Source organism: Trichosurus vulpecula, chromosome 4, assembly GCF_011100635.1.
Source record: "Trichosurus vulpecula isolate mTriVul1 chromosome 4, mTriVul1.pri, whole genome shotgun sequence".
In the NCBI taxonomy this organism is placed as follows: Eukaryota; Metazoa; Chordata; class Mammalia; order Diprotodontia; family Phalangeridae; genus Trichosurus; species Trichosurus vulpecula.
The window spans coordinates 35,417,347-35,430,786 of record NC_050576.1 but is presented as its reverse complement, the minus strand read 5'-3'; the positions used below and the strand labels follow the sequence as shown (position 1 = coordinate 35,430,786).

The 13,440-nt window shown below is 56.4% G+C and overlaps 1 protein-coding gene across 4 annotated transcripts in view; it reads left to right on the top strand.

Annotated features, from left to right (window-relative positions):
- Window positions 1-13,440, top strand: part of PTPRF (protein tyrosine phosphatase receptor type F) — a 97,948-nt gene that overhangs the window by 51,850 nt on the left and 32,658 nt on the right. For 2 of the 4 annotated variants that reach the window (XM_036754779.1, XM_036754780.1), the window contains 5 exons: window positions 4,814-5,083; window positions 6,578-7,159; window positions 7,999-8,132; window positions 8,833-8,977; window positions 12,430-12,735. In XM_036754779.1, coding sequence (XP_036610674.1) covers window positions 4,814-5,083; window positions 6,578-7,159; window positions 7,999-8,132; window positions 8,833-8,977; window positions 12,430-12,735 — 1,437 coding nt within the window. The remainder of the gene's footprint in view (window positions 1-4,813; window positions 5,084-6,577; window positions 7,160-7,998; window positions 8,133-8,832; window positions 8,978-12,429; window positions 12,736-13,440) is intronic. The other 2 variants (XM_036754783.1, XM_036754782.1) reach the window with 1 other exon arrangement.

Below are 13,440 nucleotides of genomic sequence, written 5' to 3'. Positions count from 1 at the left end.
GCCCCATCTATTCCTCTTGCACTCTGGAAGGCACTTTCCCTTGGGCCCTGGGCTGGGTGGTTTTTCTCACTGTCTTCTGGGGATTGGGTGGCCAAAGCTTGATGGAGCCTGTCCAGGAAAGGAAGAGAGAGAGCTCCCGGCTCAGCTCAAGTTTCAGGATGAGAGCCTCTGGCCAGGCCTTCCTGGGCCCTGGGGCCGTTCACTTACTCTGTTTTGCTGACTGGGCTTATCTGAGAGCTCAGAAAGCCCTCATCAGCAGGGAGCCAGGGGCCGTGGCAGCAGCAGCAGAGTCAGCCTCCGGGCCTGGCCCCCCCAGCCAGCCTCAGAGGCTGCTAGAGACAGTGTGTAAATACTTGGTGGGCAGCAGAGCTGAGTTTCTAGGTACTGGGGGGCTGCCCAGGGTTTGTTTGGCCCGGGTAATTATATCTTATGTCTCCAGCTTTGCTCGGCCCAGAAGTTTAATTAACTTGCCGGCAGTGATGCTGCTACAAGGTTATTTGTCAGAGGTATTTTGTCCTGGGGCAGCAGATCCCTCCCCTCCCCCTGCCTTAATGTTGTGGTATTTTCATCACAGAAATTTTGGGGAATGAATGCAAATTGCCAGCAGGGCGGGCTCCCTCCGTCCTTCTCCATTAGTCTGTCACTGGGTGAATGCTGATGTCTCCCCAGCCTCCCCCCCCCTTTATAGGGGGTTGTCAGCACAGAAATTAGACTTTAGAAGTTATAGCTGAAATCTAATCCCAAAACAGCAAGGCCCTATTTGGGAAATTGTCTGAGGCATCAGCAGCTCACATGAGAAGTGTCAGGAACAGAGAAGTCTGGGGGAATCTTGGCCTTCCCAGACTCGGTGCTCTCTTTCTTTCTCTGCTCTGGGTCCGGGCTAGGAAGTGATTGCTTTAGCAGCCAGGCCACTGGGTGAGGAAAGAAGGTGAAAGGAGGCCCTTGGCAGCCTGGCCTAGACTCTGACCAAGGCCCAGACCCAGCAGGCTAATGGCAGCCCCTGAGGGGAAGCTGGCACAGAGCCAAGAGGAATGCAGGAAGGCACAGTGAGAATACTGCCACCTCCCTGGGAGCCAGGGCCAGAGCTGGAGAGGCCTGGGCCTCCAGGCGTGGCAGCGGAGAACTGAGGAAGCTTGATGGGCCTGAGTGTGGGGGAAGGAGGTGGAGGCCTTTTGGAGGGCATTCGGTGGAACTGCAGATCCTGAGGACCAGTGTACCCTTGGGGACTATCAGTCAGTCCTGCTGGACAGTCCAGCCAAGCCAAGTGGGGAGTAACCCTCCCAACAGAAAGAGCAGAGCTGGGCTGACAGGGTTCCCGATTGGGCAGGGGGCGCAGACCTACAGCGTGTCTCTGTCACCAGGACAAAGGATGGATTCATGTTCCACTTGAGCTCAGGCTCAGGTGACAGCACCAGGAGCTGTGGGGAACGGGAATTAGGGAGATAGACTGAGGTTTAGGATCAGGAAAAGCTCATACTCATTTCCCGGTATGAAAAGGGCCACCACAGCCATCAGGGGCATCTTTGTTCAGGGCCTGGGGGTAGGATTTGTGGTGGCCCTATCCCTAGGTCCCTGACCTTAGTCCCTTTACTGGGGACTAAGCATCGTGGGCCACTCCAGTTCCCCAGCCTGGCCGTGACCTTGGCTTCCAGAAAGATTGTCTTCATTCAGCTTTCTTCATCCCAATAGGAAATGCTACTGGTTTAGAGGGAGAACATGGAAAGAACCAGGTCAGACAGGCATGGGCCCTGAGGGTGAGTTCTCCCAACAGACACTGCTGGGAGCTTGGGCTAAGCCTCTGCCCTGACAGCAAGGGAGACCAAAGAGATTTGAACCTAGGTCTCCTTGACTCTGAGCCCCCAACCAGATGGTCAGGATCATCATTCATTGAGGAGGCCCCTCTGCCCAGCCCTGTGCTGGCTTCTGGGGTTATAGAGACAGGAAACAGTTTTCTACATCCCAGTTTCCCATTAGCTCAGGTGAACATTGCAAAGAAAGGGTAGTTCAGGATCCCAGCAAAGCTGCAGGGGACCCAGGAGGGCCATGTCCCCACTGGGAACTCCCAGCTCCCAGAAATGGTAAGGCTCTTAGAAACACCCAGTCCAACCCATACAGAGCGAGCTCTCCCTGTCTGGCATTTTGGACATGTGGTTGCCCAGCTTCTGCTGGCAGACCTCTCAGTTTCCAGAAGTTTACTGACTGCCTCCTTGGGGACAGCTTTGAGGGCTGAGAAGTCAAGGGAAAGGCATGCCAGGCCTGGGGAGCAGACTGAGGCATGGTGGTGGAAAGGACCTTGGCTCATAGGATCCTAAACCTCAGTCTATCTCCCTAATTCCCGTTCCCCACAGCTCCTGGTGCTGTCACCTGAGCCTGAGCTCAAGTGGAACAAGAGTCCATCCTTTGTCCTGGTGACAGAGACACCCTGTAGGTCTGCCCCGCCCTGCCCAATCGGGAACTCTGTCAGCCCAGCTCTGCTCTTTCTGTTGGGAGGGTTACTCCCCACTTGGCTTGGCTGGACTGTCCAGCAGGACTGACTGATAGTCCCCAAGGGTACACTGGTCCTCAGGATCTGCAGTTCCACCGAATGCCCTCCAAAAGGCCTCCACCTCCTTCCCCCACGCTCAGGCCCATCAAGCTCATAGGACTGGGTGTCAGTACATCAGTCTGGGGCATCGAGCTGTAGGGCTGCCAAGCAAGGTCCACCAGGAGAGAGACCATGAAGAACTTGAAAGAGAGGAGAGGCATGGGTAGGTCTGGGCCAGGGCCCTTGAGGAGGCATGTGTAAGTGCACCATCCAGAAGAGAGTCCACAGGGTTAGATAGGCGTGGTCCAGGCCCACAGATGGCTGGCACACAACCAGGCCACAGAATGGCAAACCCATAGCCTGCCTCTGCATCCCAATAAGGGCTCGACATTGGACTCCAGGCCAAGCTGGGCATCATATTCTAGGTTCTAGGCCAAGCTGGGCACCATATTCTGGGTTCTAAGCTGGATTTGGCTCTGGGCTAGGCAGGGCAGGTCATAAACTGTCCTCAAGGAGTCATGGGGGCCAGAAGAGAAGAAGAAAGGCCATTCAGCTATATTAGGGAAGGAATGGACTCCATGAGCCTACCTTTCTAGTCTTACACTCAAGTGTTAAACCAGACTGATCTGCCAGCTGCTCCCCATATATGAAATGCCAGGCTATCTCTACCTAGTAGTATCTTTGACTTCCTTTGAGGTCCTTCTCAGAGCCTCTCTTGACAGTACTACTGTCCTCCAACAGCCCCATCCCCAGCCATTATCACTCTTATCTGGTAATTGGTATTTCCTTTAGATAGATTTTTATTTACTCAGATGTATAAGTATTCTTCCACCACTTCCCCATCCTGTCTCCCATCCCACTATAGACCATAAGCCCTTTGAGAGCAGGGGCCTCAAGGTTGTAGATCAGATACACAGCAGATGCTTAACAAACACTGGGAGAGGACCAGTATGGTGTCCAGACTAGTCAAGGGGGCTGTGGGCTGGGACCTCCAGGCCTCAGGTCTCTGTCTCAATCAGGAAGGGGATAGCTTCTGATGCTGTGGGAAGCTTGGGCTGGAGCCACCAGGTCTCGGGACTCCGTCTCAATCAGGAAGGGGTAGATTTGGATGCTGTAGGAGGTGGGGCCTGACCCGTTGCCATTCCTGGGGCCAGCCCTGGAGTTTGGGAAGCAGTGTGGGGAGGGGCAGCCCTTTGTCGTAGCTTTGGGAGTTCCCTCTGCATGCCTGCTTGTGTGCCCATGCATGGCTTCTTCCAGACCAGGCTGAGTGTGGCTCTCTGATCCTGTCTCTTGCTTGCCAGTCTTGCAGCCTGGCTGCCCATTTGCTCAGCCATCGTTGAGGCCGCACCTGTTGGCTGCACCCTGTCCTTCCAGTCCAGCCTAGATCTCCTGCATGCCAAGGGTGCGGCATGTGTCATGCTAGCTTTGGAGGCAGGGAGGGGGGATGTTAGGGTCGTGTCCCTGGGCCGAGAACCTCAGGACACCTTCTGATCCAGGAAATATTTTCCCAATTTTAAGCCCAATCCCTGCTCCCTGAGAGGCTCAGGGTGTGCCCCCCATGCCTGGAACCACCCCCTCCATCATGTTAAACCCATCGTCATGCCCATTGAGCCTACCCCCTCCCGTGGACATATAGCTCCCATTACTTCCTGCAACTTGTGGGTTGAACTCATACAGGGTCCCCACCCAGGGTACCCCGAGACCCGCTCAGCCCTGCCTTCCCCTCCCTTCCCCCCACTGCATATCCTCTTGACCCACCCCCCGGCCAGGCCATCGGCCCCCAGGAGGTGAGGGTATGAGGCCCCTGAAGCTGCAGGCATCCTCCATCTGGTCAGTCTCCTGGTTCATTTGAATGAAACCACAGAACTCCCCCTGCCCAGGGCTCCTCTCATACTCTGGAGAGGCAGTTGGCATGGATCCTGGCTCTGTTCCTCAACAGCTCTGGGACTCAGTGGGATCTTCAGATCTCGGGGTCTTGCTCTCCTGACTCCAGATCCCTGGGTGGGTCTTGCAGGACATGGAGGCCCACTGACCCCACCCCTCCAAATGAGGGACCTCTTACCTCTAAGCACAAGACCTGAGGAGGGCCCTCCAGGCCTGAGAATGTTGGGGCTGGCCCCAAGGAGGAGATGACTTGGAATGGGCTGGGAAGCTGAGGCTGCCCTGAGAGCACAGGTTGGCCCATGGCTGCCGGGGCAGTGAGGGGCATCAAGGGGGAAAGAGGGGCAGCCTGGATGTGGCCTTTCACAGCCTGGCCCACAAGTCTCTTGGGCCCCTCTCTTCCTGCAGTGCGCCGGGTGGCTCCCCGTTTCTCCATCCCCCCCAGTAACCATGAGGTGATGCCCGGGGGCAGCGTGAACCTGACCTGCGTAGCAGTGGGCGCACCCATGCCCTATGTCAAGTGGATGGCCGGGGCCGAGGAGCTTACCCGGGAAGATGAGATGCCCGTCGGCCGGAATGTTCTGGAACTCACCAACATTGTTCAGTCGGCCAACTACACTTGTGTGGCTATCTCCTCCCTGGGTCTGATTGAAGCCACCGCCCAGATCACTGTCAAAGGTCGGCTGGGCTGGGCCAGGGGTCGGTGGGATGGGGCAGGGAGGAGCTGGAAACTGACAAGAAGAGGAGGGGGATTAGGACCAGCCTTTCCTTCCTTCGACTTGGACGTCTGTGTGCGTGTGCATGCGTGTGTGAAGAGAGAGAATGTCTAAGAAACATTATTAATTGACGTTAACCTAGAAGGTCTGTGGAGGAGAGCCCCAAGTCTCTGCTCTGTTTAGCATTTTTCTCGATGACCAGCATAGCAAGATAACCTCTCCTCAGATGTCAGAGATGCGATATGAAGGTGGGAGGGAGAGCAAAGACAGCAGATGACTCTTGGCAGGATGGAAGGTTAGGGCAAACGTAAACTAGAAGGGAACGGGGTGAATAGAAAATGGTCAGTTTGGGTTCCAAAAGTCACCCTCAGAAGCCCCAGACGGCCTGGCACAGGGTGAGGGAGGGAAGGCGCAGTTAGCCAGGAGCTTCTCATCCCTAGGACTTGTAAACAAGCCCCGGGCTGGGTGTGGGGGATAGACCAGGGAGAGGCAGCATAGACGGGGTGTGTGGAGGCATCAGGCAGCTTCCCAGAATGAGAGCGCCCCCACGCACTACCACTCCCCCTCTCTGTCCTCGTCCTGCCGAGCGCACCCCCCTCCTTCCTGGGTCTCTGACACAGCTCTCCTGTCTGACCCCTCCTCAAGCCTCCTTCACTCTCTCTTCCTATAGGCCTCACCCTTTAACGTGGTTGGCCCCTGAGGCTGTGTCCTGGGCTCCTCACCCCCAGGGGTCACACAAATGATTCCCAGATCATGCTCTCCAGCCCTCACCTGTCTGCCGAGTCCAGTCCCCCATGACCAGCTGCCTGTTGGCCACCCCAAATTGGAATGTCATGGGCATCTCAAACTCAGCACGTCTAAAATCAGTTCATTCTCTCCCCCCACCCTTTCCCAGCTTCCCTCAATACTGCCAAGGACAGTACCCCCCTCCCAGGCTCCCTTAGCCCTCACCTGTACTCACAAGGTGCAGCCAGGTGATGCCTGGGGCCTGGACTGAGCCTTGATCGGCCTCAGTTTCCTCACCTGAAAAATGGGGGTGATGATGGCGCCTGCTTGCCAGGGTTCTCGTGAGGCTCAAGTGAGCTCCTGTTTGCAGGGCCCGGCTGAGAGCAGACACTATCCAGATGCTTGCTATTACTGTCGTAAGTCCTACTGTGCTAAAGAAGCATTGGCCTGTCTGCATTTGTCGCCAGCCTGGCGTGCAGCACAGACCTCCAGACGGTCCAAACGGCATTTTGTTTGATTGGTTCGTTGCATAGAGAACCTAAAGCTGAGAGAGGGAAAGTAATCCCAGCCCCACAGATGGAAAGTGGTAGAGCAGGATTTGAGCTCAACTCTCTAAAGGTTCCAGGTCCTGTGCTGCCTCTCCCCTGCTAGGCTGCCTGGGGCTCAGAGCAGGCTCCTGGGGTTAGGGTCGACAGGGTTAGGTGGTGCTGACACATTCCTCTATCCTCAGCATTGCCCAGGCCTCCCATCGAGCTGGTGGTGACAGAGACCACGGCTACGAGTGTGACCCTGACCTGGGACTCAGGGAACGCAGAGCCCGTGTCCTACTATGGTATCCAGTACCGGCCGACAGCCGGGGACAGCACGTTCCAGGAGGTGGACGGCGTGGCCACCACACGCTACAGCATCGGCGGCCTCAGCCCTTTCTCAGAGTACGAGTTCCGTGTGCTGGCCGTGAACAATATAGGGCGTGGGCCACCCAGCGAGCTGGTGATGGCCCGTACCGGGGAGCAGGCACCTTCCAGCCCACCGCTGCGTGTGCAGGCCCGCATGTTGAGTGCAAGCACCATGCTCGTGCAGTGGGAGCCCCCCGACGAGCCCAATGGTCTGGTGCGCGGCTACCGCGTCTACTACACTCCAGATGCCCTGCTGCCCCTCAGCTCCTGGCACAAACACAACACGGACGACAGCCACCTCACCACCGTGGGCAGCCTGGTGACTGGCATCACCTACAGCATCCGCGTGCTGGCCTTCACTGCTGTCGGTGACGGGCCGCCCTCACCCCCAATCCAGGTTAAGACGCAGCAGGGAGGTACGTGATGTGGAACAGCAGGCTTTCTGGAGGGCCGAGCTTCTTCTCCTCTCTCTCCCTTCAGTCCGGTGGGCTTGCACGGTCTTCAGCCCCAGGGTGGGGGAGGGACTTCTCCTGGTCTGGGCATGTGTAAAATCACAGCCCTGGCCCTGGCTCCAGCAGGGCAGGCTTTAAGTGGGCTAAACCTCACAAGATAAAATCAAACATAAAATCTCATACTTGGATCCCAAAAGTGAGCTGCCAGGTACAAGATGTGGCAGGCACAGTTAGGCCCTCATCTGAAGAAGATCCCGGGGAGTTAGCGGACTACAAGCTCAGTCTGAGTCCATGGGATAGTGTAGCGTAGCGGCCGAGAAAGCTCGTGCATTCCTAGTCCCTAGTCTCTGGCTAGGGAGGTGATAGTCCGTCTCACCATAATATGCCTGGTCAGGCCTCCTCCGGAGTATAGTGGACGTTGAGTCTGTGCCATAAGATGATTGGGTGAAAGACCTGGGGATGCACCATGTAGAGAAGAGAAGATGGGGGAAGGGGCTCAGCCCCAGAAGGCAGAACAGTGAGGAGCAGGGGGATGGGGGTGGTTGCAGAAGCAGATTGAGGCTGGGTTTCCGGAGAAATGTCTCAGTAGGAAGGCTCGTCCCAGAGTGGCAGGGAGCTCCCCTCCCTGGACCTCTTTCAGGTAGCGACAATCACTTGTCAGGGTGCAGTTGATGGGTCCTGGCCTGGGTTGGACTAGAAGCCTCACTCAGAGTTTCTGCTAGCTCTGCTGGGTGATGGGGTCAGCAGGGAGTGGCCAGGTATTACTGCGGAGGGGAACTGACTGTCTCGTGTGCCCGCTTCAGTGCCGGCCCAGCCTGCAGACTTCCAAGCCGAAGCTGAGTCAGATACCAGGGTCCTGCTCTCGTGGCTGCTGCCTCCCCAGGAGCGAATCACCAAGTATGAGCTGCTGTACTGGGAAGGAGAAGACGGACCCCAGGTGAGCAGGGCCAAGGGTTGGGGCGCGGGAGAGATTCAGTGGGCCTCAGTTATTCAGTGTACCCACCAAATAGACACCCACCAAGGAGGCAGGATCGCTACTGAGACACCCAGAAGTTTACTGGATACAAATCTAAGAAAGGAATGGTTAGAAAGCCTCTGGGCCCAGATTGGCAAGGGCTATAAGCACGAGAACTGAGAGGTCCTCATAGCCAGCGGATGTAGGGACCACCCAGGTGTCCCAGAGGCTCCAGATGTAGGCCCCCCTGGTTCCAAGACTGGAAGGCAGGATGTGGAAGGGAGAAATCCTTAGATGAGGACATCCAGGAGCTTCCAGGGAAAGTGGAAGTGGGAGCCATCTTGGCATCCAAACGGACTAGAGACCGAGCATGAGAAACAGGGCCAGGCCTGGACACAGGCCTCGTGGAGGAAGCACGACTGTGGGCCCCTCCTTCAAGCAGGGCCTGGATGAGTACTCATCAGGGATGTGGGGCCTGAACTAGATGCCTCTCAGACTTTGTAATCCGTCAGCATGATGAGAGCAATAGAAAGGTTCTGCCAGAAGGCCGTCTCTGGCCTGAGGGGGTCAGGCCTGCCCTCAGGGGGCTCCCTGTCTGAAGGGGAAGGTGGGGGAGCAGGAGAATCAGACCCAAAGAGGAACAACCACTCTGTTGAGTAACTGGTTCCTTCTGTTCTTCTAGCAAAAAGTGACCTTTGACCCCACTTCATCCTATGTCCTGGAGGACCTGAAGCCAGACACCCTGTACCGCTTTCAGCTGGCTGCCCGCTCAGACCTGGGTGTTGGGGTGTTCACACCCCCCATTGAGACACGCACACAGCAGTCCAGTAAGTGTCCTGAGCCTCGCCTCCTGGCCCTGCTGGGGCCTTCCCAAGTCTTGGGGCACACCCTCCCTCCCTGAGGCTGCTGAGACCTGGGCTTAGGGCTCCTTCAGAGATAAGGAGAGAACCCGGTAAGTGGCCTCAAGTCTGAGATGGAGCTCAAAAACCCCCAGCCCTCCTCCCATCTCTTCCCCTCCCCCCAGTCCTCCTCCCTATCTCTCTGCCTCCTGCCATTCCTCTGTAGGATAGCTTTAGAGTTAAGGAGTGTCATCCAGCCTCAACTGGCCTCTTTGGGCCTTGCTGTCCACCTCCCCCCCCCCCTGCCAACCCACCATTGTTCCTGGCTGTGCCCTGCAAGGCTGAGCAGGACAGGTCTGATCCTTGTGAGGGTCCTTCAGACCCTCCAGGGCAGCTTTCATGTCCATCCCCAGACCTTTTACCAGCTCCTCCATTGGACACCACCTGTAGCTGGGGAGCCCTGAAGATGTGTAGGAGCAGGAAGGACTCCCCACCTTCACCCTGTTGTTAGTGAGTTTTCCATGGTCTCTCATGGGACCAAGCAGAACCAGGCTGATCAGGCTCCCTCCTCCACATGCTTGTAGCACCACGTCCCCCCACCCCCACCCCGTCTTCTCTGAGCGGCACCTCCCTGCTTACATCAGTGGCTCCTCATGGGACCTGGTGTCCATTTCTCCCCACACCCTGCTCCTCTTCTCTGAATGTTCTCTTTCTTGTTAATACCTTCCCCAAAATGTACACCAACCGCCCCCCCGAACTGCACCCAGTCTTTCTGAGGTGGTCTGATCGGGGTGGAGGACAACGAGCCTGTCACCTCCTTGTTCCTGGAAGCCCCACATCTCTCTTAGTGCAGCCCAAGAGCATGTTTGCTTTCTTGGCTCTCACTCCTTCCATACTGCTTATTCAGTGGGCTTGTGGTCCACTATAACCCACAAGTCCTTTTTATGGCCATCATCCTTCTTTGAAAAGCCCTCTCCAGACATAGAGGGCCTGGAAATACTTTCAGGATCTCTAACATGTCATTTACGAGCTCAACTATTTGATAACCCCAGGGGTAACCATCAGCTCCCCTTTATAAGCATTTAGACTCACAAGGCTTCAAAGCACAGAGCAAGTTTTATTTATACAGTAAAGGGCACAAATCTGAGCCTGTAGCACACCAAGAGATTCCCTTCCTCTTTCAGGGAGCTTCTACCTTCCCTCAGGGACTAATGCAGTACCAGCCACCACCACCACCCCCAACAAGTAAGAAGGGTTTAATTTTCTAGAGGGTCAAGGGACTCCCTTCTCAGATGGTCCTGCTGCCTTAAGGACATGAACATGGGGCCACCCCATGACTTCCCTGGAGTGTGGCCCCCAGCACAGGCCAGGATTTGAGGTTTGTTTCTCCCCATCAAGTTCTGTGCCCCATTCTCCTGCCATCTTCTTGTCTACTGCCATGCAGATGTTCTCTACCTAGCCTGTCCATCACTGACTCATCCTCTGTTTCTGGAGGGCACTGTAGGCCCTTCTTGCCACAAGGCATCCTCATTCCAAAGATGCTCTGACACTCCCTTTTCTCAGCACTAAGTTGGAACTCTTGGCCCAGGTCCCTGATGTGCGTCTTCACCTGACCAGGTGTTGAGACTGTCTTATGTCCTGCCCCTTCTTCCTGAGAATCCCCCAGCCCCCCACCTCATTAGGAAGGCACCTCCTGATGGCTCTGGGTGTGGCTGAATCTTTCTTGCTCCTATGAATCCCCAGCATTAGCAGCCCTGTTACAGATGCAAAGATTTGCATCCCTGCTACACAATTGACTGGTTATTTGAACCCAAGCATAGGATATTACATCTGTCCCTATGGAGTTGCATCTTTAGATTTGGCCCCTGTTCTAGCTGGTCGAGGTACTTTTGGATCCTGACTCTGTGGTCCTGGCTGTTGGCTCTTCCTCCCAGATTGGTGCCATCTGCAGGGGTGGTACCCATGCCCTATCTGCCTTGGTTTGGACTAAGGCAGTGGGAACAATTCCAGACACTGCAGACCTCTGGGCACCTCACCAAAGACGACCTTCCATTGGGACATTGGACCACCAGGGATTGCTCTTTGAGGCCAGGCCTTCGGTCCATTCTGAATCTAACTTGTCTAGCTCACTTCTCTCTGCCTTTTCTACAAGAAAAAATCCTAGAGACGTTATCACCTGCTGTCTCTAGTGCATTGGCCCAGTAACCCTTAAACAAAAGGAGGGATGGGTGGTTCGGCTAACCTGGTGCTTAGAGAGTTGGGTGGGCTCTTGATTCCCAGAAGCTAGCCTGTCTTCATTAAAGCCATCAGCAAGAAGAGGCCAAGCCTCGACTGCCTGATTAACCTACAGAAATGCCCAGCTGCCCAATCTCCAACTACACATCAAGGGCAGGGTCCTACCACCCTCCTAGACTGGGCCCATGCTCCGCAAATCGGTCTTAATCTGCCTTGACTCCACAGTCACAGAGATAGGGTTAATTTTCACAGGAGCACCTTTGTACCTGCCTCTGGGGAAGGACACAAAATGAATGCTTTGGTTCCAAAGCTAGGGTCTAGAGCCTGGGCACCCCAATCTGGCCACATGCTCCTTCCCCTGCCCAATTCCTTCCCCATCCCCATCTCTACCCCCCACGAGTTGCTATGTTTATCTGCCCTAACCCCTACCTGACCCTTGTTCAGGTAAGTCTGCATGTGGGTTCCACCCCCCCCCTTGTTCTCTTCCCCTCCACACCGCCCCCGCATCTCATCAATGTCTCCATCTCTTCCATGGAGGAGATTCCCAGCCAGGCGGAGGGTCAGAAGTCACACATCTGACACAGGGCACTGTCTGATGTCCACGTGCTACTGAGGCAGGAAGTGCAGTGTACAGGGTAGCCAGGGAAAGCTGCCCCCGCCCTGAGAGGACATATGTGTGGGTGTGTATGTGTGAGGGCAGAGGAATATAGGCTACAGTCTGTATGTGTGTGCACGCGTGCGCATGTGTGTGCGTGCATGTGTGTGCGTGCGTGTGTGTGTGTGTGTGTGTGTGTGGCGTATGTCAGGCCTGAGGCGCTGCCCATCACGTCCAGAGACAGGATTGTAGGTTTAGAACTCGATGTACCCTTGGAAGCTACCCAGATAATTGCTGATATTACAGGGCAGAAACTGAGACCCAGACAAGGGAAGTGAGTTGTCCAGAGTCACAAAGCCAGGATGTGGCAGAGCTGGGCTTCAGACCCAGGGCCTCTGACCTGCTATGGCCGTGTCTGTATGTGTCTGAGTGTGGAGGGACCAGCCGAGTCAGAGTACAGGGCCAGTACCCATGTCCCTGCAGAGAAGAGGTGGCCTGGGCTCTGCCTGGCTGGGCCTGAGACCCCCACCATCGCACCCAGCCCTGCCTGCTGTCCCCTTCATGCTTCACCCCCTCCATCTCGCCGCTTCCTCCATTTCTGTCCCGCCAGCCCCCTCTGCCCCTCCCCAGGACGTCCGGTGCGTCAGTACCAGCTCCACCACAGTCTGGGTAAGTTGGGTCCCGCCTCCGGCTGCCAGCCGCAATGGTGTCATCACCCAGTACTCCATCGCCTACCAGGCGGTGGATGGCGAGGACACTGCCCGACACGTGGTGGACGGCATTGGACCAGACAGCTCCAGCCGGGAGATCCAGGACCTGGAGAAGTGGACAGAATACAGGGTGTGGGTGCGGGCCCACACGGATGTAGGGCCGGGCCCCGAGAGCCCCCCGGTGCTGGTGCGCACCGATGAGGACGGTAGGTGCTGCCTTCAAGCGGGGATGGGACGAGGGTTTAGGGGGGTCAGGGGTGCAGCTGATTTTTCTCTCTCCCTCTTCCTCCCTCTCTGTCTCCCTCTTCCCCTTCCTTCCCTCCCCCTCCCTCCCTCTTTCTCTTCCTCCCACCTTTCCCCTCTCTGTCTCCCTCTTGCCCCCCCATCTCTTTTCTCCCCCCCTTCTCTCCCTCCCTCCCCCTCCTTTCCTCCCTCTTCTTTTTTCTTTCTCCCCCTCCCTCCCGCTTTTTTTCTCCCTCCCCTCTCCACCACCTCCTCCTCCTCCCTTTCCTCCCTCTTCTTTCTCTTCCTCCCCCTGCCTGGTCCTTCCAGAGAGCCTTCCCTCTGATGCCTGCGGCCCCTTCCTCACCTTCTGCCCTGCACCCCTCTTGGGTCCCACCCCATCCTTCATCCGTCCTGCTCTCCTTCTCCCTCCCAGACGTGTCCTGCTCAGTCCCTCCCTGGCCTCTCAAAGCTGCATTTCCAGCTGTCTGCGGGATGTGTAAGATGCACCCCTCTTCTTTGTGCTCCCCCCACTCCTGCCTGCCTCGATGCAGCCTTGATGCAGCCTCTCCAGTCCAGTGAGTCCACAGCTGGAGCTGCCTCTCCTTCCTTCCTAGCCCCTCCCGTCTCCCCCTTCCTGTGTCTTTGTGAACAGACTGGAGTCTCACCCACTCCAGGCAGGGTGGCTC